Here is a 26,861-nt window from a genome sequence, read left to right on the forward strand (position 1 = left end):
CATGAAAAAGGATCATACTTCAAACAAATGCAATATTAAACATTTTGGTGTTCCAAATGGGAAGTATCATTGGGTGCCTGTTCATACGTAGATATTTTTATTCTAACCCCAAGGACCCAAACAAGTTGTTGGGGACCTAAATGAATTGTTTCCTTATTTTGCAGATGACTTCTAAATCCAGAAGGTCAATGTGGTATCTTGACAGTGGTTGTTCAAGACACATGACTGGAGACAAAAAGAAGTTTAAGAACTTTAAAAGAAAGGAACAATGATCTGTCACTTATGGGGATAACAACAAAGGAAAAATACTTGGAACAGGTGATGTAGGTGGAGGAAATACTTTGGAGATCAAGGATGTACTGTATGTGGAAGGACTAAAGCACAATCTTCTCAGTATAAGCTAATTATGTGATAAAGGACTCAAAGTAATATTTGAGAGTGACTACTGTACTATTCATCAAAAGGACTCCAAAGAAGTAACCTTAAAAGGTATGAGACACAATAACATTTACTTGATTGATCTTGATACTGCATCATCTAGTGATATAACTTGTTTGGTTAAAGAATAAAATCCTTGGTTATGGCATAAACGAGCTGCTCATATTAACATGCAACAATTAAACAAACTGATTTCTAAAGAATTAGTAATTGGATTGCCAAAAATAAAGTTTGAAAAAGATAAACTATGTGATGCATGTCAAAAAGGAAAACAAGTAAAATCTTCATTTCATTCAAAAAATGTGATTTCTACATCAAAACCTTTAGAACTCTTGCATATGGATTTATTTGGTCCTTCAAGGACAAAAAGCTTTGGAGGAAATTATTATGCTCTTGTTATTGTTGATGATTACTCAAGATATACATGAACTTTCTTTCTCACACTAAAAAGTGAGGCATTTAAAGCTTTTAAGAAGTTTGCAAAAGCAGTTCAAAATGAAAAAGATTTGAAAATTAAAGTTCTAAGAAGTGATCATGGTGGAGAATTTCAAAATGAATTGTTTGAAAACTTTTGTGAAGAAAACAGAATTATGCATAATTTTTCACACCTAGAACTCCTCAACAAAATGGAGTTGTAGAAAGGAAAAATAGATCTTTAGAAGAATTAGCTCGCACAATGTTGAACGAATATGATGTGCCTAAATATTTTTGGGCTGATGTTGTGAGCACAACTTGTTATGTATTAAATAGAATGCTCATTAGACCAATTTTAAAAATTACCCCTTATGAATTGTTTAAAGGAAGAAAGCCTAATGTAGCACATTTAAAAATATTTGGATGCAAATGCTTTGTTCTAAATAACGGAAAAGAAAATTTGAGTAAATTTGATTCTAAAGCTGATGAAGCTATTCTCTTAGGATATTCATTAACTAGTAAAGCCTATAGAATTTTCAATAGAAGAACTTTGAATGTGGAAGAATCTGTGCATGTTGTTTTTGATGAAATTGTGGACCTTGAGGAGAACCCTCTTGAGTCAAATAAAACAAATGGAGGTGATGAAGAATATTTCAAAGAAGCCTTTGATGAGATGTATCTAAATGAAAATCCACTGACTAAACCTGAAGATCTTGCCAAAAGTTGGAAATCACCTAGAGGATTGTCTCTAGAAAATGTCATTGGAGATATATCAAAGGGAGTAACTACTAGAAATATGTCAAATTTCTGTATGACTGTTGCTTTTGTTTCACAGATAGAACCCAAAAATGTAGAAGAAGCTCTTCAAGATGATCAATGGTGTATAGCAATGCAAGAAGAGCTGAATCAATTTGAAAGGAATGAAGTTTGGGAACTCATTCCTAAGGATGATTCACACCAAGTCATAGGAACAAAATGGGTGTTCAGAAACAAACTGGATGAAGATGGAAACATCATTAAAAACAAAGCCAGACTTGTAGCAAAGGGGTACAGACAAGAAGAAGGTATAGACTATGATGAGACTTATGCTCCAGTTGCCAGGTTAGAAGCTATACGTTTACTTCTTGCCTATGCTTCTCTCATGAAATTTAAACTATATCAGATGGATGTCAAAAGTGCTTTCCTAAATGGATTTATAAAAGCAAATGTGTATGTTGAACAACCACCTGGATTTGAAGACTATAAGTTTCCTAATCACATTTATAAATTAAAGAAAGCATTGTATGGATTAAAACAAGCACCTAGATCTTGGTATGAAAGATTAAGTACATTTTTGTTAGAAAATAATTTTGAAAGAGGTAAAATTGATTTCACTCTGTTTATTAAAAGAGTAAATGAGCACATTTTGCTAGTTCAGATTTATGTAAATGACATAATATTTGGGTCTACTGATAGTTCACTATGTAAAGGCTTTGCAAGCATAATGTAAGGAGAATTTGAAATGTTAATGATGGGAGAATTGACATTCTTTTTAGGTCTTCAAATTAAGCAAATGGAAAATGGAACTTTCATTTCTCAATCTAAGTACTGTAAAGAAGTACTTAAGAAATTTGGAATGGATACTGCTAAGGAAGCAAGTACTCCTATGGGAACCTCCTGCTACTTAGACAAAGATGAATCAGGAATAGAGGTAAATCAAACTATGTTTAGAGGCATGATAGGTTCTTTGTTGTATCTTACTGCAAGTAGGCTTGACATTATGCAATATGTATGTGTGTGTGCTTGTTTTCAAGCCAATCCAAAAGAATCACATCTTACTGCAGTAAAAAGAATTTTAAAATATTTAAAAGGAACTACATGTTTTGGACTTTGGTATCCTTCAGGAGCATCTCCAAATTTGATAGGCTATTCAGATGCTGATTATGGTGGTTGTAAAATAGATAGAAAAAGTACCAGTGGTACTTGTCACCTCTTAGGAAGTTCATTAGTCTCTTGGCACTCTAAGAAACAAGCTTGTGTAGCTTTGTCAACTACATAGGCTGAATACATAGCAGCTGGAAATTGTTGTGCTCAAATTCTTTGGATGAAACAACAATTAGAAGACTATAATATCTTTCTAAACCATATACCTCTGAAATGTGATAATACCAGTGCTATTAACTTAACCAAAAATCCGATAATGCACTCTAGGACAAAGCACATTGAAATAAGGCATCATTTCCTAAGAGATCACATAAATAAAGGAAATTGTGAGATAGAATATGTAGATACAAAGCATCAATTAGCTGATATCTTTACCAAACCTTTAGCTAAAGATAGATTTTATGAACTAAGAAGAGACTTAGGCATATTAGAGATCTCTTAAATTTGTCAAAAACTTAAATTCCTTAAAAAATCTGAAAAATAGCGTTAATAATCGATTATCAGTGTCAATAATCGATTATCAGCTATTCTTAAAAAATCTCAAAACATTCTGGAATAATCGATTATTTGGGCCATAATCGATTATCCTTAAAATTCTCAGCCTTAAAATTCAAAAAAAATCTGTAATAATCGATTATTTGGGGCAATAATCAATTATCCTTCATTTTGAGCCAAAAATAAAAAACTCACTGGAATAATCGATTATCACTTAGGATAATCGATTATCAGCTTGTTAGACTTCATATTTTGCCCAGTTCATGAACCAATAATCGATTATCACCTTAGGATAATCGATTATTACACGTCATTGGACCAAATAAATTTAAAAACTAGCCGTTGCAACGGCTAGATTTGCATCAAAACACATGTATATGGCCGTTGGTGACTCTTCTCTATAAATCTTAGCCATTTTTGTCACCAGAACACACTTTTCTCTCCATCAACACTCAAGAACCTCTCATTTTCTCATTTTCTCATTTTCTCAAAAACTCTCAAAAGCTTCCCTCTCCTTTACCTCAACCATGGCTGAACCCTCTCGTAGAACGATTCCTACCCGCAAAAGGACTACATCTCGTGCTTCTCAACCCTCAACTACACCTAGGACTGCTTCCATTGAAGGATGGATTTTAGATGAAGAAAGAAGATCTAACTTCATCACATTGTGGAAAGACAAACCCCTCATCACTCCGAAATTCATCAAATCTCAATGGTTTGTCAATCGCCATTTCACCATTCAAAATTTTCTGGCTGAACAAGGGGTGAAATTCTTCACAGAGATGCAAGGCACCTACTACCCCGATTTGGTACGAGCCTTCTACTTCAATTACAAATTCAGAGATGGAGTTGGGTTCACAAAGGTGAAAGGTGTCGACATTATTCTAGATGATGATATTTGGGAAAATGTTGCACAATTTCCCATTCATGATGGCACATCTCCAATCCTCACTGCTGGCATTGAAGGGTTCAACAGAATTTTTGCATATAGATCCTTTATGCTAGCAGGACCTCTCAAAGTCGATGAGCGTCTACTTCACTATCTCATTGTCTGGATTTTATGTCCACGTGGTACAAATCACGCACAGTGCAGTGAAGCGGATCTTATGATCATCTATGCTATGCTCAACCACATTCCTATCCATTGGCCAAGCATCATTCTTGACACCATGCTCAAAGCCAAGAGATTGCCTCAATATCCACTCCCGTATTCCTTGCTCATCTCTCGTATCTGTGAATACAAAGGGGTAAATGTCTCTGATGAACAATCTCACAAAACCACTGAGGCAAACAAAATTGCAGAAAACTCCTTGAAGCAGATGAAATTTATTCCTTTTGGGAATACCTACATTCACAAGGATGATATGCCTTCCTCGGACAATGAAGAAGAAGAGAATCCTCCCACTGCTCTTATTCCTCCTGTTGACACACATATTGGATCATCTAGTGGTGTTGGTGGCTCATCCTCTTCTTTAGAGGATCACATTTTAAATCTCAACCAGAGACTTGAAGAATTCTTTCTTCTCTCCACTCACAGACATGAAGAAGTCACTGGCTTAATTAGAGGATTAGATTCTAGGATTTCTAACTAAGAACGTAAATTTGATAAGTATGATGACGGTGATGACATGAGTCAAGACTTTTAAAGGTCTACATCATAGTTATCTTTTATTACTATTGTAATATGTTTTCCAGTTGTTATTAATAAAAGTCTATTTTTTGTTATTCTTTACCATTGTCAAATTGATGGGGAGTTTCTCTATTAAAACTTTTTTCCTATGATCAAAACAGGGGGAGAAAAAAGTTTAAAAGTTTAAACCAAATAGTGCTACTAACAAATGTACTTGTAAGATATTTTGATTGCAGATACTTTAAACCTATTGTTTTGATCATCATCAAAAAGAGGGAGATTGTTGGCAAAAGCAATACAAGTCTAAATGCTGAAGCAAGATTTTGATGATGATAAAAGAAGTCTGAAAGCCATCTGGAAGCCAATATGTAGACCATGTGTTGTTGTGTTTAAAGCTATCTTGTAAAATGTAATTAGATTAGTTAGAATCAGTATTGTACAAGAAAATTCTGGTATCTCTCGAAAAATCAAAGTGATAATCGATTATCACTTAGAATAATCGATTATCCTGAGTTGATCCAATTTTTTCAAGAAAGCACTGGAATAATCGATTATCACCTCTGATAATCGATTATCTGTTCAAAAATTTGTTTTTCATAAACCACACTGGAATAATCGATTATCACTAGTGATAATCGATTATCCTGGTCAGTTGGGCGCGACTGTTTAGCTTTTTGACCTAATTTTTTGAACCTCTATTTAAGGAACCTTAGAGTTACTTCTCACTTACCTTTTTGAGAAGCTAGAGTGCTAGGGCTGTGATTGCAAGAGAGTTCTCTGAGTGTTCTCAATAGAAGCTTTGAAAAACCTAGTGTGGGTAGAGCGATAACTTTTCCTGAGAGGTGTTCTAGGAGATTGAGTGTTGCTGTTGTTGCTAGGAAAGCTAAGGTCAAGGTTCTCTGTGTGATTTAGAGAAAGGTGTTCATCTCTTGTGTGATTCAAGAGAGGTGTTTTCTTTCCTTACACTCTTAATATCTGATTGTAAATCTGTTACTTGTTAGTGATTTAGTTAATCTCGTTTTGGAGAGATTAACAACTGGACATAGGGTCTTTTGATCCGAACCAGTATAAATACTTGTGTTCAATCTTCTTCTCTATCTCTTTATTTCATCTATTATTGTGTTTAAAGAAATTAATCACTGATTTAATTGATAAATTTTGGAAAAATTTTAAAGTATTAATTTTATTACTTAAAACCAATTCACCCCCTCTTGGTTTTTGTCCATACGCCTAAACATTCCGCTGCGCGATACCAACAAGGAAAACAATGTAACTTCTATATAATGGATGTTGAAGACACATGAAAAGAGATGTGAAGAACTTCTGCAGGATATCTTACAAAGCCAATTAATGGTCATGTTACATGAGGTGATAATAACAAAGGTCAAATTTTAGGCATTGCCAAGGTGAAAATTTCCTCTTCTATTGTGATCAAGTATAATTGTTGGTTCAAGTACTCCCATATTTTGATTTTACTGCATGTTTGTTCACTAAAAAGGAAGTAAAATTAGCATTTTTTCATATTTCTGCATAAATTAATCCATTAGGTAATTCTCTAATAGATTATCGTTTTCCTGTTATGGCTAATTTGTTGCTTCTGAACACTACATAATTCATTAGATTAGTCATCTGCTAGTACTGTAATCCTTAACTGCTTGTATGCACTCTGATATTCCTACTGTTGGATTTGTTTATCTATCCCATTGGTCTTGGTTTCTATTTGCTCTATACATCCATAAATTTCCGCACTATTAATTTAAATTGATATTGTAATACTTAATTGTTGATTTGATTTATGGTTGTCTGCACTCTGATGTTAACCTGTGCTATTGATTTCACCTGTTGCGTTGTTAGTATTGTCATACTTTGTATTGTTACTATGTGATGTTCATGGTATGTGCTGGTTTGGTTGTGTTACACCCCTATGCTCTTTTTGCTAATGTCCAAAGGGGGAGAAAGCTATTTGTTTATGTACTGCAGGACACATAATGCTGCTATGTTACAGGACATATTTTGGCCATCATCAAAAAGGGGGAGATTGTTGAAAGGGGGAGCTACTTCAACTCATATGAAGATGGTTTTGATGATGTCCAAGACTACACTTCATGTGCATTACCAGTTTAGAATTAGTCCTATTTTAGTTAGGCTGTGCATTAGGATGTTTGTATGAAATTATCATATGTAAATCAAGCCTGCATTAAGTTGTAATTAACCATCATACTCTTGCTTGTGCAATCATAAATTGATTAGTTGTTTAACTAATGGATTAGCTGTGAGTACTGCACTAAGGCAGTGAAAATACACTCACGATAATCGATTAGGTAAATTCCTAATCCATTAATGACAGCAGAGAACTCTGTATAAAAGTTGTTTTCTAAAATCTGTTTTAGTAAGGGAGAAAATTTACAAATCACTAAAATTCATTCTGAGAAACAGCCCTCTGAAAGACACAGAGTTCTTGAGCATTCTGGAAGATCATTCAAGTGAAGATTCAAGGAGATTGATGGTTGATTCTACCTTGATGGGTCTAGCTTGAATCTAGAAGCAAATTGACAAATCTGCACAACATAGGTGTATTCGTTTCTTGTTTATTTTGATTGTATCTTTGATTACAATTGCTTCATTGTGTGAAGTGTAGGCCTAGGTGCAATTACGTTGATGCATTTCTCCTAGGGGGAGTTCTTGATTGGTAGATCAAGTTCTTGGGTTTCAGGTTCTAGAATTATATAGGTGTTCTTGTAATTCTTGGATCCTAATTGTATTAGTGGAATCCTCCTAACTGGGTTTACTTAGGAGAAGACTGGACGTAGATTCTTTTTGAATCGAACTAGTATAAACTGTTGTGTCTTGGTTTTTCTCTTCTCTTACAATCTTTCTTAATTGCCTTAAACAGTCCATTAACACCGAACTGCGACATTGATTAATTGCGTCATAAAACTTAAAGACTCTTTCAAGATTCAACTTAAACAACTGAAAGACTCATTAATCAATTCAAATCCCTTTCTGGGTTGAGCTATTAGACAGATCTGTTTTTTAACAATATTCAACCATAAATACATATTTACAAAAGCATTTTAAATTAAAAATAGAAAAGATTATTATTTTTTATTAAATTTCATAACATTTTAAGTTTTCTAATTGAAATATTGTACTACAAGAAAGTCCTAATTACTTATGACTGACCAATTATTTAAAAGAAATTACTGTAGAGGTGGTTAAGCGTATATATTAGTTTTTAAAATGCTATATTTGATTTGTTCATTGTTAGGCTACGTCAATAATTTTTTAACCTAATTGTACTTCAATTGTGGTAAGTTAGATTATAACACATTCTTTTCAATTGTTAAAAAAGAAGAACAAAGTGGTGTATCATTTCATTTAAATTTTTACTTTTTATTACTTGAAAATAATTTGTAATTTTATTGATAATTAAGAAAATATTATAAAATAAAATATTATTATAATAACGCTTGTGGTAATCATAATAAATAAAACTAATTCATAAAATAAAATAAAAAATACCAAATTGGATATATCATTTAATTTAATTTTTCAATTTTTATTACCTGACGTTATTGCATTACATTGATTGAATTTTATGTTCTAGTTATATCTTTTATCTTTTTACATCTTTAAAAAAATAACTTCTAATATCTTGAAAGAAAAAGAAAATCTTTTATCTTAAAAACATAATTTGATAAGTTTTAAATGACTTTTAATTGAAATCTTGTGCTATAGAAAAAAAAAAGTTAATAAAATGTTACTAACAGATCATTCTCTAAAATTCAAAAAAATAGAATTAACTAAAAAGCTCGTAGTATAATGATATTTCAAAAGTGAGAAATATTTAAAAATAGATAAATATTTTAAACTAAAAAATAAAAATATAAAAGTTACTTTTTTTATTTTATTGGATAACAATTTAAATTGTTTTAATTGAAATGATGTGATATAGAAAGAAGATAAGAAAAAATATTAATAACATCAAGTTTTCTAAAAATCTAAAGGGAGAAATATTAAAAAAATAAAAAATTTAAAAATCTTGTAATAGAATTATATTAAAAATGAGAAAAAATTAAAAAATACAGAAGCATTTTCAAAGTATTTTAAATTCAAAATAAAGAAAAAGTATCTTTTTTAATTATTTGGATAAATTTTTTTAGTTTCATAATTGAAATATAATATAAAAAAAAAGGTAATCAAATATTAGTAAAATTATCATTGTCTAAAAAATAAAAAATATAAATATATAGAAACATTGAGAATTATTCAACCATAAATACATATTTAAAAAAGCATTTTAAATTAAAAATAGAAAAGATTATTATTTTTTATTAAATTTTATAACATTTTAAGTTTTCTAATTGAAATATTGTACTACAAGAAAGTCCTAATTACTTATGACTAACCAATTATTTAAAAAAAATTATTGTAGAGGTGGTTAAGCGTATGTATTAGTTTTTAAAATGCTATATTTGATTTGTTCATTGTTAGGCTACGTCAATAATTTTTTAACCTAATTGTACTTCAATTGTGGTAAGTTAGATTATAACACATTCTTTTCAATTGTTAAAAAAGAAGAACAAAGTGGTGTATCATTTCATTTAATTTTTTATTTTTTATTACTTGAAAATAATTTGTAATTTTATTGATAATTAAGAAAATATTATAGAATAAAATATTATTATAATAACGGTTGTGGTAATCATAATAAATAAAACTAATTCATAAAATAAAATAAAAATTACCAAATTGGATGTATCATTTAATTTAATTTTTCAATGTTTATTACCTGACGTTATTGCAATACATTGATTGAATTTTATGTTCTATTTATATCTTTTATCTTGTTACATCCTTAAAAAAATAACTTGTTATATCTTGAAAGAAAAAGAAAATCTTTTATCTTAAAAATATAATTTGATAAGTTTTAAATGACTTTTAATTGAAATCTTGTGCTATAGAAAAAAAAAGTTAATAGAATATTACTAAAGTATCATTTTCTAAAATCTAAAAAATAGAATTAAGTAAAAAGCTTATAGTATAATTATATTTCAAAAATGAGAAATATTTAAAAATAGATAAATATTTTAAAAATATTTTAAACTAAAAAATAAAAATAAAAAAGTTACTTAATGAAGAGAGTAGAGTCCATGTAACGTCCTAGCCGTAAATTACTATTTAAAATAAACAAAATAAATTTATAATAAAGCAACCTCATTTATTATCCAACAATTTCCAAAAAAACGCGAAAATATTTAAAACTTTTATTAATGTACAATAAAAGCAATAATCCAGAGTTTATAAAACGGAAATAATATCAAAGTATCTCATGAGAGTTTACAAATTTATTTTTCCTAAACGAACTAAATAAGAAGGCTCCCATGCTATCCCCGCTCCGAATCTATGCATCAGCCTGCTCACCTGCACCAACATCTGCTCCTATGTAACAAGTTACATGATCATCGCCACACACACACAGATAGGGTGAGCTCATGTAAATAACAACAACAAAATATCGTAAATAAATACATCAACTCAAAGTTAACCCCCGGGTTAGTATTCTTCTTTTTTTTTTCCTTACTTCTCCACTTCCAGCACTTGCATTAGACGTCTATCATTTCTATACCCTTTAGGTGAGAACAATGATCGATCTTTGCTGCACGAGTGTCTACTCGCCCCTCCGACTACAGGCCACCACCTGATAGTCCACACGTGGGAATAACCTTGCCACAACATCTCACTGTGACACCAAGTGGAGCTCCCCGAAACAAACATAAAGTTTGTAGCTGTTCCAGACTACCAAAACTCTATCAGAATACTCTGAAGAGGGCAATCAACTGAACCTCGCCGTACGAGCCACAACTCACACACTCCACTGGACTTCCTAAACCACCAGGCTACAACCTAGAGTGGTCACGTGTTACTCCAATACGGGTTACACTCGTAACTGGACCCCCAGCTAAAGTCTCGCATCATGAACATCACCTAAAGCTGTGTAGAAACCTTTCCTAGCGCACCATCACTGAACCAAAACCGCTTGGCGCGCATCTCACGTCGCCAGGCAAACACTGGGTCCAGACCACCTAGCGGGCATCACACACCGCCAAGCGCCACGCGCCTACAGCATCATCACTGCACTGTCACCGCCGGGCGGACTTCACCATGCTGCCAGGCACCACTCGTCGCCACCGCCTGGCGCACCCTTCCCGCACCACCAGGTGCCACCGCATCGTCAGGGTTTCTACTGCACCATTCTGCCTGGCGGAACCCTCCCTACCGCCAGGCGCCTGCTCGTGTTGTGACCACTATCACTGATTTGCGTTCCGTCCGCCTGGCGGCTCGCTTGCACCGCCAGGCGCCATACCAGTAGTGCTCTGTTACTGGTTTCTTGGCACTTAAACAGATCCCCAAGGGATCTCAATCATACAACACAACAATTTACAGCACAGCCTGGTTTTCCAATCATACAACTATAATAAGATTGCATCACACCCATTCAAACATGCCATCAAATCAAGTATTGTCATGTACCCATACTCTCCTTCACTTACCCCTTTAAACATGCCCCATACATTCTACATACAGCCGGTCTTAGGATCATACAGTCTGATATTTTATAAACTCATATAAATAATATACGTACCTGACATTACATACGATATTGCATTTTATTAAATCTCTCAATACTATTTTATTTAGCTTTAAAATAAAACACGAAAATATATTACAATCTACCATTAATTAATTTTGTTAAACATGAACCTTTATATTATTATAATTAATAATAATACGGAAACTACGCTGCACTTCCCAATTTAATAAACACGGCTTATATTATTATAATTAATAATAAAAGAAAAAAAAAACTAATTAGCAATAGATTCGTGAAGCTACGCTGCACTTCCCAATTTAATAAACACGGCTTATACGAAAATTAAGAAAATATTGGTCACCATAAGATAAAGTTCTTTCCTACTTTATAAGTATTTAATTATCATCGTAATAAATAATAACATAAATATTCCTATATATATGTATTATTATCGCCGCTTGTAATTACACCTAAAAGAGAAGGAATCTTGGCCTTTTTTTCCCAAAGTGGGCTGCACCGCAATCATAGGAGAATTATACCTCCACCCATAAGCTTAAATTTCAATTATTTGCTTTTCAACTAAAAGGACCTAACATACGTATGCAAAGCTGCAGCTAAAAAGCTTTAAAGAAAAGGAATTGGAAAAGGCTAATCCACCTTTACATGTAGTTGACGTAGGAAAAGAATAATAAATTGTTCACATGTGGGCCATGGCTATGCTACCACATTAATAACCTTGAGAAATGAAACTAATAAAAAAAATAAATAAATAAAAGCTAACCCCTAAATATCAATCTACTGCAACGTAATTGATAAAAAGCTTTATCCCTGGGTCCACAAAAGTTACTAATGAGGTATTAGTGGAAAGAGAATAGAAACTAAGGTTGTGTCCCATCATTCAAAGTACAAAGCTATATCCAATTCAATGTTTTACTATCCACGAAGGATTTAAGTATGATATGTATATATGTTGGTAGTGTGGAATAGGAATCGCCGCCACTTTGCCTCTAGATCTCTCGCCGCAATACCTCCTTTACAAAAAAAAACCCACCAAAACACACAACAAAACCTGGCAATCTAAACTTTGGAGCGAATCCAAAGTGCACCACTCTGAGATATAGCACCCCGCGCATATATCACTAACAAAGGGACGAAAATCGTCTCTCTCCTGCGTGATGCCTAAAATCACTACCAAATTTATGCTCTCGTAGAACCACTCATCTAGCAACTCCACATACTAGTAAGTTTTCATACAAACCATGGGTTCAAAATAACTAATAGCGCTTGCAGCAAACACGGGGTTGTACCGCAGCCACCGAAAGTGGCCTGCAAATTATACCAGGAAGAACACCACCATACAGAAATCAAACAGGCATCAACATGGAGAAAGGGAAACAAAAATAAACCAGTATAGCAACACAGTTATCATGCTTTTGGCAGCCACTACAATTTAGACAACAACAGACGAACAAAAACTTGCACTGCATAAACAATCAATGGATACAAGAAAACACCATAGAGTCCCGAAAAAATACCCATCCATCCCACTTTGGTTCTCATACATCACGCATAAGAGTAGAAAAGAAGACGAGGTCAGCTCCCCTAACCTGGTTTTTCCTTCGCTTTGCTACGATAGAAGTTTTTCCTACACCAAATGCCTCCTTAGCCTCTTCTCAATTTAGCCCCCAAAACTCACTCAAGCCTCACCGCGAACCCAAGTCCTCTCACACCTTTGAGTACTCTCAACCATTTGAGCTAGTACTTCTCCACGACACATCAACCACTAATAAATGCCATAAAAGTTTCCACGACCCGCATTTATTAATTAATTAATTATTTAATTAATTAAATTTCACGGGTCTTACAATCCACCTGCCCTCTTTGAAACCTGTTTTGAATCAAGACTTCACTTAGCCTTTCATACCATGAGCGAGGGGCTTGCTTAAGTCCATAGAGAGCCTTTTTCAACTTATACACATGATCTGGAAACTCGTAGTCTGTGAATCCAGGGGGCTGTGCCACATAGACTTCTTCCTTAATAAAGCCATTTAGGAAAGCGCTTTTCACATCCATTTGGAAGAGCTTGAATTGTAGTAAGGATGAAATGGCAAGGAGGATTCGGAAGGCCTCAAGGTGTGCTATAGGAGCATAGGTCTCATCATAATCAATCCCTTCTTCTTGACAGTACCCTTTGGCTACCAATCTAGCCTTATTCTTGATAATCACACCAGAATCATCCAGCTTGTTGCGAAAGACCCACTTAGTGCCTATGATTTGTTGAGATTGAGTTCTTGGAACAATATCCCAAACATCATTTCTCTTGAATTGATCCAATTCGTCCTACATTGCTATAAACCAGTGTTCATCCTTGAGAGCATCATTCACTGATTTTGGCTCAAGTTGAGAGACAAAGGCTACATTTAGACAAAACTGGCCTAGCTGTCTGCGTGTGGAAACACCTTTAGAGATATCCCCTATGATGTTGTCAAGAGACATATTTTTAGGAACTATCCAGTCAGCGGGTAAATCTGCTGTAGAGGTTGAAGTCTTAGCTGCTCCAGGTGATGAATCTGCTGCTGCCACAGGCTCAAGTTGTGTCAAATCTGCACTTGTGTCATTTAATTCTGCACTATTTCTTGAACCAGAGGAATTAGCAGCATGATTATCAATATTCTCATCAAATCTGCACTTGTGTCATTTAATTCTGCACTATTTCTTGAACTAGAGGAATTAGCAGCATGATTATCAATATTCTCATCAAATGCAACATGAATGGATTCCTCTATGGTTAATGTTCGTTTGTTATAGACTCGATAGGCTTTACTAGTGGAGGAGTAACCTAAGAAGATGCCTTCATCAGCCTTAGGATCAAACTTGCCAAGATTTGATTTTCCATTATTTAGTATAAAACACTTGCAACCAAAAGCTTTGAAGTAAGGTATATTTGGTTTTCTACCTTTGTAGATCTCATAGGGTGTAAGTTTCAAAACAGGTCTGATTAACACCCTGTTTAGCACGTGGCAAGCTGTACTTACAACATCTGCCCAAAAGTATTTTGGTAAAGAGTTATCATTGAGCATTGTCCTTGCCAACTCTTCCAAAGATCGATTTTTTCTCTCAATCACACCATTTTGTTGTGGCGTTCTAGGGGGCTGAGAAATTATGTGAGATACCATGATTTTCATAAAACTTTTCAAAAGATTCATTTTGAAACTCACCCCATGGTCACTTCGAATGGATTTGATTTTCAAGTCTTTCTCATTTTCAACAATTTTGGCAAATTTCCTAAAAACTGAGAAGGTGTCACTTTTAGATGAGATAAAGAAGGTCCAAGTAAAGCGAGAATAGTCATCCACAAGAACAAGTGCATAAAAATTTCCTCCTAAGCTTTTGGTTCTAGAAGGTCCAAACATGTCCATATGTAACAGTTCTAATGGATTAGAGGTGGATATATGCTGTTTTGACTTAAAGGATGTTTTTACTTGTTTACCTTTTTGGCATGCATCACACAACTTGTCTGACTTCAACTTTATATCAGGCAACCCAGTGACTAACTTCTTTGACACAAGCTTATTTAGGTGACCCATATGTATGTGTGCAAGTCTTTTATGCCAAATCCAAGGTTCATCATTTTTAGCAAAAAGGCAAGCAATTGAATCAAAAGAAGTGTTTTCAAAGTCCACCATGTATATGTTCTGAATCCTTTTTCCTACAAAAACCAGTTCATTTGTGGATGCATGACAGATTAAACAATGATGGGCTTCAAAGGTTACTTTCAGATTCTTATCACAGAGTTGGCTAATGCTAAGTAAATTGTGCTTGAGTCCATCCACCAACAAAACATCCTCAATTTCCACAACTGATGATGACCTTACCTTACCAGATCCAAGAATCTTACCTTTGTTGTTGTCACCATAAGTGACATGTCCACTTACTTTGTATGAAATTTTGCTGAATTTCGAGCTGTCACCTGTCATGTGTCTAGAGCAGCCACTATCCAGATACCACATTGACTCCTTAGCTTCAGCATTGTCTTGCAAAACAAATTATTTTGATGAAGCAGGTACCCAAACAAACTTGGGTCCTCTTGTGTTAGACTGTGTTGCAGTTCTTTTAGGCACCCATTTGAATTTTCCTCTAGGAACCCCACTGTTTTTAAAGTAGCAGGAAGTAGAAAAGTGACCAAGTTCAGAAAAATAGGTGCATATAATGGAGGATGGTTTATTGATGTTGAGAAAATTTCTGCACGATAATCGATTAGGGTTGCCACTATAACCAATTCCCTCTTTATTCAGCACACTCCTTTGGGATCCTAAAATAGCATCTAGGTTGGATCTTCCTAGAGTGAATTTTGATAGGGTTTTCATTAAGTACTCTATCTTCTCTAGCTGTCCTGGATAGTACATACATCTAGACCTGGAGTGTTTTTCAGATTGTTCTTATTTTTCCAAGCAAGTTGTTAGATTCTCATTTTCCTCTTCTAACTGTTTTATTCTACCCTCCAGCCACGTAATCTCTCCTTTACGTTTGCTATTTGACTTTTGTAGTTTTGTAGCTTCCTTATGCAGTTCATTAAAGGCATCAAGCAGTTCATAGTAGTCATTTTCCTCATGTTCAGATGTGAAACTACTTACACTATTTTTGGATGATTCTGCTTTAATGGATGTTTCAGCTTTAGCCATCAGACACAGATTATTTTCCTCTTCAGTGCTGTCATCAGATTCACTGGATGTGCTAGAGTCATTTTCTTCCCAGGCAATGTAGGCTTTCTTTTTCTTCAGGTGCTTCTCTGCCTCATTTTTCTCATCCAGTTTCTGCTTCATCTTCAGCACTGGACAATCAGCTTTGATGTATCCTGTCTTGCCACACTCATAGCAGGTTTGAGTTCCAGATCTGGACTGCCTCTTGTTTCCTGCATAACTGTTGTTAGTTTTATTCTTATACTTCAGAAATTTTGAGAACTTTTTCACCATTAAGCTCAAGGCTTCACTACCAGAGTTTCCATCATTGGAGTCATCTGCAAAGTCTGCTTTCTTCTGTTTTACTGCAGATTTTACTGCACTCTTTAAGGCTATTGTGTGCCTTTTTTCTCCATCCACTTCTGCCTTGAGTCTTCCAAGTTCTAGTTCATGTTCTCTCAGCTTCCCAAAGAGTGTGGCTATGTTCATGCTAGTGAGGTCTTTGGATTCTGAAATAGCAGTGACTTTAGGTTGCCATGTCCTGTTTAAACTCTTCAAGATCTTGATGTTTAGCTCTTTCTTATCAAAGATCTTGCCAAGAGCTAGGAGGTGATTTACTATATGTGTAAATCTCTTCTGTACATCACATATGCTTTCCCCAGTCTTCATTCTGAACATTTCATACTCTTGAATAAGAGTATTTTTCCTAGCTCTTTTAACTTCATCTGTGCCCTCATGGGTGACTTCCAAAACGTCCCATATCTCTTTGGCTGATTCACACACAGAGACCCTATAAAATTCATCCAATATTAGTGCATAAGATATAATATTCTTGGCTCTAACATCATAATATGCCCTCTTATTCTCATCAGGGGTCCATTGTGAGAATTCTTTGGGAAAAGTCTCTCTATCCACTATTTTAATTGGTTTAAAAGGTCCATTTACCACTGCATCCCACACCCCTTTGTCTATTGATTCAAGAAAGATTTTCATTCAAATTTTCTAGAAGGGATAGTTTTCCCCAGCAAACAGAGGGGGCCTGTTGATGGATGCCCCTTCAGCAAAGGTTTGAGATGTATTAGACTTAACAGGATCTTTCTAATCGATTAGCGTGCGATTAACCAGCTCTGGTGCCAATTGTTAAAAATAGATCTGTCTAATTATCTTAACCACAAAGGGATCTGAATTGATTAATAGGCTTTTATCTGGTTTAAGATGAATCTTGAATAAATCTTTAGGTTTTAAAGCTCAATTAATCAATTTCATAGTTGTGGGTTAATGGACTGTTTAAATCAATCAAGAAAGATTATGAGAGAGAAGAAAGAAGCAAGACACACAATTTATACTGGTTCGATTCAAGGCGAATCTACATCCAGTCTTCTCCTAAGTAACACACTTAGGAGGATTCCACTAAACAGATAGGATCCAAGAATTACAAGCACACCTATGTAATTCTAAACCCCCAAAACCCAAGAACTTGATTTACCAATCAAGAACTCCCCCTAAGAGCAATGCATCCACACAATTGCACCTAGGCCTACACTTCACACACTGAAGCAACTATAATCAGAAATACAGTAAACAAAAACAAGAAACGAATACACCTATACTGTGCAGATTTGACAAGATGCTCCTTGATTCAAGCAAGACCCATCATAGTAGAATCAACTATCAATCTTCTTGGATCTGCACATGAGTGATCTTCCAGAATATTCAGAAACTCTGTGACTCTCAGATGGTTCTCTTTCAGATGAAAAACTGCGTGATCTATCAAATTTCTCCAGACCCAAAACAGATTCTAAAAACAACTTTTATACAAAGATTTCTGCTGTCACTAATTTGATTAGCAATTTACCTAATCGATTATCGTGAGTATATTTTCACTTCCTTTGTGCCATACTCACAGCTAATCCATTAGTTAAAAAACTAACCATGCAAGATTACACAGCATAAGTGTAATGGTCCAAAGCAGCACACAGCAGGCCTAAAATACATTGATAAAACAAAGTTATTAGCCTAATGCATAACCTAATTGGACCAAGCTATGTTTTATTCTAGACCAGTAGACATCATCAAAATCATTCTTCATTCATAGGTGAAGTAGCTCCCCCTTCCAACAGGAGTGACCTAGTATTTTCGCCTAGGCGGGTGGTTCTCGCCTAAGCGAAACTACCAGAAAGCTTGTCCCTGTTACTGCGTGAAGTCTCGCCTAGGCGAGCTGGAGTCGCTTAAGCGAGAGATACTCTCGTCTAAGAGAGCCAGTTTAGCCTGAGCGAGAGTTCGCCCAGTTTTTAACCTTTGCCACTGTTCGAGCCTCGTCTAGGCAAGACTGACTCGCCTAAGCGAGATGGCTTCTCGCCTGGGCTAGAATGTCTAGCTTAAGCGAGAGTCACTGCAGTGGGGCACCTCAACTTCTGTTTTAGAGAGTAAAATGATATGTTTTAATGTGGTTTTGTGCAAGGAAGTTCTTATATGCTTGAAATGTCATTATTAATGTATTGTGTGATGAAACTAGATGAATAAGAGTGGTGGCTGGAATGGAATTTCAAGGGAAATTCATGTGAATTGTTAGTGTGTGTAAGGACGTGTGGAATCCATATGGGTTGGTATCCTGAAACTCCAATAATCATTCACGCTCAGATAGAGTAGAATGGATTATGTCGTGAGGAGTAACAGGAGGTCCTAGTCTTTGGACTTGATCCAGTCCTAGACGCAAAGGGGACTTACCCTTGGAACGGTTGGGTGATAACTCCTTGTGTCTAGACTCTATAGAGTCTGGGAACCGTTACAGGTGCAAGCCACCAAGGGAGAAATATTTAAAAAATAGAAAATTTAAAAATCTTATAATAGAATTATATCAAAAACTGAGAAAAAATAAAAAATACAAAAGCATTTTCAAAGTATTTTAAATTCAAAATAAAGAAAAAGTATTTGTTTTAATTGTTTTGATAATTTTTTTAGTTTCATAATTGAAATATAATATAATAAAAAAAAATAAGATAATGAAATATTAGTAAAATTATCATTGTCTAAAAAATAAAAATATAAAAATATATAAACATTGAGAAATATTGACACATAAATACATATTTAAAAAAACATTTTAAATTAAGAATAGAAAAGATTATTATTTTTTATTAAATTTGATAACATTTTAAGTTTTCTAATAGAAATATTGTACTACAAGAAAGTCGTAATCACTTATGACTAACCAATTATTTAAAAGAAATAACTATAGAGGTGGTTAGCGTATATATTAGTTTTTAAAATGCTATATTTGATTTGTTCATTACGTCAATAACTTTTTAACCTAATTGTACTTCAATTGTGGTAAGTTAGATTATAATACATTCTTTTCAATTGTTAAAAAAGAATAACAAAGTGGTGTATCATTTCGTTTAAATTTTTATTTTTTATTACTTGAAAATAATTGTAATTTTATTGATAATTAAGAAATTATTATAGAATAAAATATTATTATAATAATGGTTGTGGTAATCATAATCTATAAAACTTATTCATAAAATAAACTAAAAAATAACAAATTGGATGTATCATTTAATTTAATTTTTCAATGTTTATAACTTGACGTTATTGCATTACATTGATTGAATTTTATGTTCTAGTTATATCTTTTATTTTTTAACATCTTTAAAAGAATAACTTGTTATATCTTGAAAGAAAAAGAAAATCTTTTATCTTAAACACCTAATTTGATAAGTTTTAAATGATTTTTAATTGAAATCTTGTGCTATAGAAAAAAAAAGTTAATAAAATATTACTAAAGTATCATTTTCTAAAATTTAAAAAATAAAATTAACTAAAAAAGATTATAGTATAATTATATTTCAAAAATGAGAAATATTTAAAAATAGATAAATATTTTAAAAATATTTTAAACTAAAAAATCAAAATAAAAAATTTACTTCGTTTCTTTTATTGGATAAAAATTTAAATTGTTTTAATTGAAATCTTGTGATATAGAAAGAAGATAAGAACAAATATTAATAACATCAAGTTTTCTAAAAATCTTAAGGGAGAAATATTTAAAAAATTGAAAATTTAAAAATCTTATAATAGAATTATATTAAAAAATGAGAAAAAATTGAAAAATATAGAAGCATTTTCAAAGTATTTTAAATTAAAAATAAAGAAAAAGTATTTGTTTTAGTTGTTTTGATAAATTTTTTTAGTTTCATAATTGAAATATAATATAATAAAAAAATAAGATAATGAAATATTAGTAAAATTATCATTGTCTAAAAAATAAAAAATATAAATATATAGAAACATTGAGAAATATTGACCTATAAATAGATATTTAAAAAAGCATTTTAAATTAAGAATAGAAAAGATTATTATTTTTTATTAAATTTGATAACATTTTAAGTTTTCTAATTGAAATATTGTACTACAAGAAAGTCCTAATGACTTATGATTGACCAATTATTTGAAAGAAATTACTATAGAGGTGGTTAAGCGTATATATTAGTTTATATTAGTTTTTAAAATGTTATATTTGATTTGTTCATTACGTCAACAATTTTTTAACCTAATTGTACTTCAATTGTGGTAAGTTAGATTATAACACATTCTTTTCAATTGTTAAAAAAGAATAACAAAGTGGTGTATCATTTCGTTTAAATTTTTATTTTTTATTACTTGAAAATAATTGTAATTTTATTGATAATTAAGAAATTATTATAGAATAAATATTATTATAATAATGGTTGTGTTTATCATAATCTATAAAATTTATTCATAAAATAAACTAAAAAAATACCAAATTGGATGTATCATTTAATTTAATTTTTCAATGTTTATTACTTGACGTTATTGCATTACATTGATTGAATTTTATGTTCTAGTTATATCTTTTATTTTTTTACATCTTTAAAAGAATAACTTGTTATATCTTGAAAGAAAAAAAAGTCTTTTATCTTGAAAACCTAATTTGATAAGTTTTAAATGATTTTTAATTGAAATCTTGTGCTATAGAAAAAAAAAAGTTAATAAAATATTACTAAAGTATCATTTTCTAAAATTTAAAAAAGAAAATTAACTAAAAAAGCTTATAGTATAATTATATTTCAAAAATGAGAAATGTTTATAATAGATAAATATTTTCAAAATATTTTAAACTAAACAATAAAAATAAAAAATTTACTTTTTTTCTTTTATTGGATAAAAATTTAAATATTTTTAATTGAAATCTTGTGATATAGAAAGAAGATAAGAAAAAATATTAATAACATCAAGTTTTCTAAAAATCTTAAGGGAGAAATATTTAAAAAATAGAAAATTTAAAAATCTTGTGATAGAATTATATTAAAAAATGAGAAAAAATTAAAAAATACAGAAGCATTTTTAAAGTATTTTAAATTAAAAATAAAGAAAAAGTATCTGTTTTAATTGTTTTGATAAATTTTTTTAGTTTCATAATTGAAATATAATAGAATTAAAAAAATAAGATAATGAAATATTAGTAAAATTATCATTGTCTAAAAATTAAAAAATATAAATATATAAAAACATTGAGAAATATTGACCCATAAATACATATTTAAAAAAGCATTTTAAATTAAGAATAGAAAAGATTATTATTTTTTATTAAATTTGATAACATTTTAAGTTTTCTAATTGAAATATTGTACTACAAGAAAGTCCTAATTACTTATGATTGACCAATTATTTGGAAGAAATTACTATAGAGGTGGTTAAGCGTATATAATAGTTTTTAAAATGCTATATTTGATTTGTTCATTGTTAGGTTACGTCAATAATTTTTTAACCTAATTGTACTTCAATTGTGCTAAATTAGATTATAACACATTCTTTTCAATTGTTAAAAAGGAATAACAAAGTGGTGTACCATTTTGTTTAAATTTTTATTTTTTATTACTTGAAATTAATTATTAATTTTATTGATAATTAAGAAACTATTATAGAACAAAATATTATTATAATAATGGTTGTGGTAATCATAATCTATAAAACTTATTCATAAAATAAACTAAAAAATACCAAATTGGATGTATCATTTAATTTAATTTTTTAATGTTTATTACTTGACGTTATTGCATTACATTGATTGAATTTTATGTTTTAGTTATATCTTTTATTTTTTTACATCTTTAAAAGAATAACTTGTTATATCTTGAAAGAAAAAGAAAAAGAAAATCTTTTATCTTAAAAACATAATTTGATAAGTTTTAAATGATTTTTAATTAAAATCTCACTACAAGAAATTTGCTGATTTGCAAGGGAAATTAGCGAGGGAAAATTTTACTCACTAATCCCTCGCTAATTAGAGACAAATTGGCGACAAACAAATATTGTAGCAAAGTTGTAGCTAATTAGCGAGAGACTATATATAACATAATATGATAGCTAAGTTGTAACTAATTAGTTAGGGATTAAACACAACATAAATATGGTAGCTAAGTTGTAGCTAATTAGTTAGGGATTAGACATAACATAGATATGATAGATATGGTAACTAAGTTGTAGCCAATTAGTTAGGGATTAAACACAACATAAATATGGTAGCTAAGTTGTAGCTAACTAGTTAGGGATTAAATACAACATAAATATGGTAGCTAAGTTGTAACTAATTAGTTAGAGATTATACGCAACATAGATATTATAGCTAAGTTGTAGCTAATTAGTTAGGGATAGACACAACATAATATGGTAGCTAAATTGAAGCTAATTAGTTAGGAATTAGACACAACATAATATAGTAGTTAAATTGTAGCTAATTAGTTAGAGATTAGATACAACATAATATGATAGCTAAGTTGAAGCTAATTAATTATGATTTTAACTATAAAATGATTTTATTGCTAATCCAAAACTAATAAATAGAATTTCTAATTAAAAATAATAATATACATTATTCTATAAAAAATGAATTTATTAAAGATTTTAAAAAACTATCAATATATTAAAAAATCATCAAAAATATATTTTATTATTATATAAATTAATCCCTTATTTGTAAATTATTTTTATTATATATATTTTCTTAAAATAATAACTACCATTTAAATAACACAATATTTTTTCCATTTAAATATTATTACAAAAGGTATTCAAACAATTTATATTAATTATATTGAAAATGAAATGATTAGTTATTATTTTGATAACTATTTATTATCTTTGACGCTATTTTTTTATATTTTATATTAATTTATTGGAATAAAAGAATTATTAAATTAATAATAAATTTATATTGTCACATATTATATATTATTATATTTATGGTACATTTTGTTTTATTTTTAAAAATTTTTAAATATGAAATAAATTATTTATGATATATTATAAATAAAAATAAATTGTATGTATGTATTTTATTTATAAAATATGAATATTTAATTTAATTTAATTAAGCACTTAAAATTCATTTAATATTTAAATATTAAAATTTAAAGAATTAATTATTTTAAAAATAATCATTGATATCAGTATATAATAATAATAATTATATATATATATATATATATATATAATATAAATACTATAAATAAATGGAAATGATACAAAATATAAAATTAAAGTCAACCAATTAAAAACATAAAACTTATAACCTAATCCTATTCGTATGAAATTTTAAAAACGAAATAAAAACATAAAACATAAAAGTTAAAACTTAATTCTATTCATATGAAACTTCAGAGTTGTCTGTCGGAGACATTATGTCACTGTTCGAACAAAACCCTTTACTTCCATATCACTTTGCTTTTGGTTGAATAGTCGGAAGCTCGCAGACACTAGAAGTTCGCACCGAAGGCATCGAAGGCTGTCAAATTTCGGAAGCTCGCACCGAAGGCATCGAAGACTATCGGATTTCGTATAGTGAAGAAGTGCGAACATTAGGGTTTTGATTTCAGCGTGAAAGAGAACTTGAAGAGGTTCCAGTGACGTCGAGTTCGGTTCCTAAATCAGGTTAATTATCTCGGCCTCTGTCATTTCTCGTTCATCTTCTTCAAAATTGGTTTGGAGAACAAAGTTTTCTAATCTATTAACTATTTTGAAGAGAACCAAGTTTGGGAAGTTGCAGCAATATTATCAAGTTCAAGTTCAGTTTTATAGATAGTTCAGATTGCAGTGATAGTAGGTTAGTATGGTTCAAATTTTACTTATCCTAACTGTTTTATTTATTAGTCTTGGTCTAGGTAGTGAAATTCTGTTTTAAGGTTCAATTTTGAGAAGTAAATAGATATAAACAGCGACAGCGGTGATTGACATCGATATTCACCAGGAAAAACATGCTTGATTTATTGCTATAAATGACAATCGTGAGATATAGTTATAAAATATATGTTTAATGTACGATGAAAGATATAGTTATAAAATATATGTTTAATGTACCTATATGTTTAATATAGGTACATGCAACACAGGAAGCAACCACCCCATTCCCATGGATGATTTCATTCTAACTTCTATGCACGATACAGTGGTCACACAAACTTAGTATGAAGGAAATATACTTGAAAAGATAAGAAATTAAAGATGTATATTTATAGCCAAATTAAAAAGTTGAGACAAGGATTTTGTCGCTAAAATTAAACTTTGATTGTGGTCCTAGACTCCTAGCTTGTAAACCTTTACCTTAAGTGAAGTGAAATTTTATTTTATGCTATAGCTTTGAGAGTGTAAGCCATATCTTCATGTAAGCCATTCATCCTAGTAAATTCGTCAGGAACAATTCTATTGTAATCACATTTCTAACCCTTCTCTTCACCTAATTAGAAGTCTTCCACATATACAAACAAAGATGCATGACTTGGGTTTCTATTGCGCTTCATGAAATCCAAATTTATTTCACATCACATTCGTTGTAATGGTAGAACAACTGGCTACACCATCTTGTCATGATTTATTAACCAACTGAGTAAATATAACATTCTGATAAGCACATGAATGGTCTGAGAAATTTAGAGTTTTTGTATCTTAATTATTATGTCAAACAAATAGTATGAAATTTGTACACTATCCATTACGTTTCATTCCTAATACTGCCACTCACATTGACTTGGAAGTCATTGTGCGTCAAAGACGACTCAGTTATGCTCTGATATTTTTTATCAATGGAATTTAGAGTTTTTAAATATGCAATTATAAGTTCAAACTTTTGTTCCTATTCATCTAAAATGTCACCTCCTCTGCTGTTTTTATCTTCTTTTTTAAAAAATTATATAGGAACCAACAAATACAATAATTTTTTATTTAAGTGAAATAATTCAAGAGATTTTTTTATTTCCCATTTTTACATATCACCAAATACACATACGTGCATATATTAAGTACAAATAAATAAAAATATTGATACAAGTGAAAAAAGAAGTAAGATTATTCAGTAGAAATTTAGAAATAGTAGTTAAACGAAAACAAAAATCTTTAAATTTTAATATTTAGAAAGTAACAGAGGGAGTATTAATGAATGAAAGTACATTAACACTATATGCATAAAATATATGCAATCAGACTTAGTACACGGAAAACTACTGGGTTGGAAGTTATCCTTTTTGTTTTCCTTTATGGTTCCACCTCAAGACTTTTGCTTTGAGTTTCCAAGTTGATCTTATAACATAGCTTCTTCTGCCATGATCTTCTAGATGAAAGTTGATTAGACATGATTAAAGAAATTAAAAGAAGAAAAATTGAATGATATATATATATATATATATATATATATATATATATATATATATATATATATATATATATATATATATATATATATATCATGGTCTAATAGAACATTGCTAGCTTTGAGATCTCTATGAATTACTCTGTGTTTGTTTCTGAATCTGCTGCCCCAAATTCCCCACACCGCCCCTCACCGCTTCTCCCTCCTTCCCCGCACCTCTCCCCATCGTAGCCAGTAAGCAATTCCCGTTACTTCTTCATTTTTCTCTAACTTTCACTCAATTCGTTAACCCTAACATTCATGTTGGTTCTCATCAGTAATTATTCTTACTGGAGGAGTATATGGTGCAATGTATTCTTTTTAAGTGTTGGAAAAGCAGTAGCCCGGCTAAGTTGTGACTCTCTTTGGAGTTGCCGAAACTGCAACTTCAAGAGTGATGGTTTCTTTAGTCCCACGTCAAGCAGTGATATGGTTAAAAAGGAATATACAAGTAGGTAAAAACTTCACTTTACAAACTTGATAGAGTTAAGTTAGATCCAAACCCAAATTATAAGATTAAGTAATTGAGTATCAGCGTGATATATTTCAAACAATTAAGGAAGTGTATGGTGTAATGTATTTCTGAGATTATAGAGTATCAGTATGTATAGTGTATTTCTAGAAATTAATAGATTGTTAGTGTAGGGAAACAAGGCTTAGGTATTGTGTGAATTTGGAAGAACTAATACAGAGTGTTAATATAATATGCTCTATGTTAATTGCTCTGATTCTTTCCATCAGTAAAGCTATCATATTGTTTTCTTTGTTCTCTGATTTCAAATCTTTATATAACAAATGATGAAAACATTTTTTTTTGTGGTTTCACTGTTTCTTAATTTCACTATTCTGTAAATTTTTTGTTTAAAATTGAAAATAGAAAATATTTTTCAAACAAACGTCAAGAGAACATGCATAACTAACGATTTCCTAATATTGTCACTTGTTGATGTGAGTCGAGAGTTCTTATGAAGGTATAGAAGACCT

The 26,861-nt window shown here is 31.2% G+C and overlaps 1 protein-coding gene across 1 annotated transcript; it reads right to left on the reverse strand.

Annotated features, from left to right (window-relative positions):
• Positions 1–15,934: 15,934 nt before the first annotated feature.
• Positions 15,935–17,167, reverse strand: LOC114163549. Its single transcript, XM_028047853.1, has one exon. It carries the CDS (start codon positions 17,165–17,167, stop codon positions 15,935–15,937), a length of 1,233 nt encoding a protein of 410 aa, XP_027903654.1.
• Between the last annotated feature and the right edge of the window lie 9,694 nt (positions 17,168–26,861).

Source organism: Vigna unguiculata, chromosome 9, assembly GCF_004118075.2.
Source record: "Vigna unguiculata cultivar IT97K-499-35 chromosome 9, ASM411807v1, whole genome shotgun sequence".
In the NCBI taxonomy this organism is placed as follows: Eukaryota; Viridiplantae; Streptophyta; class Magnoliopsida; order Fabales; family Fabaceae; genus Vigna; species Vigna unguiculata.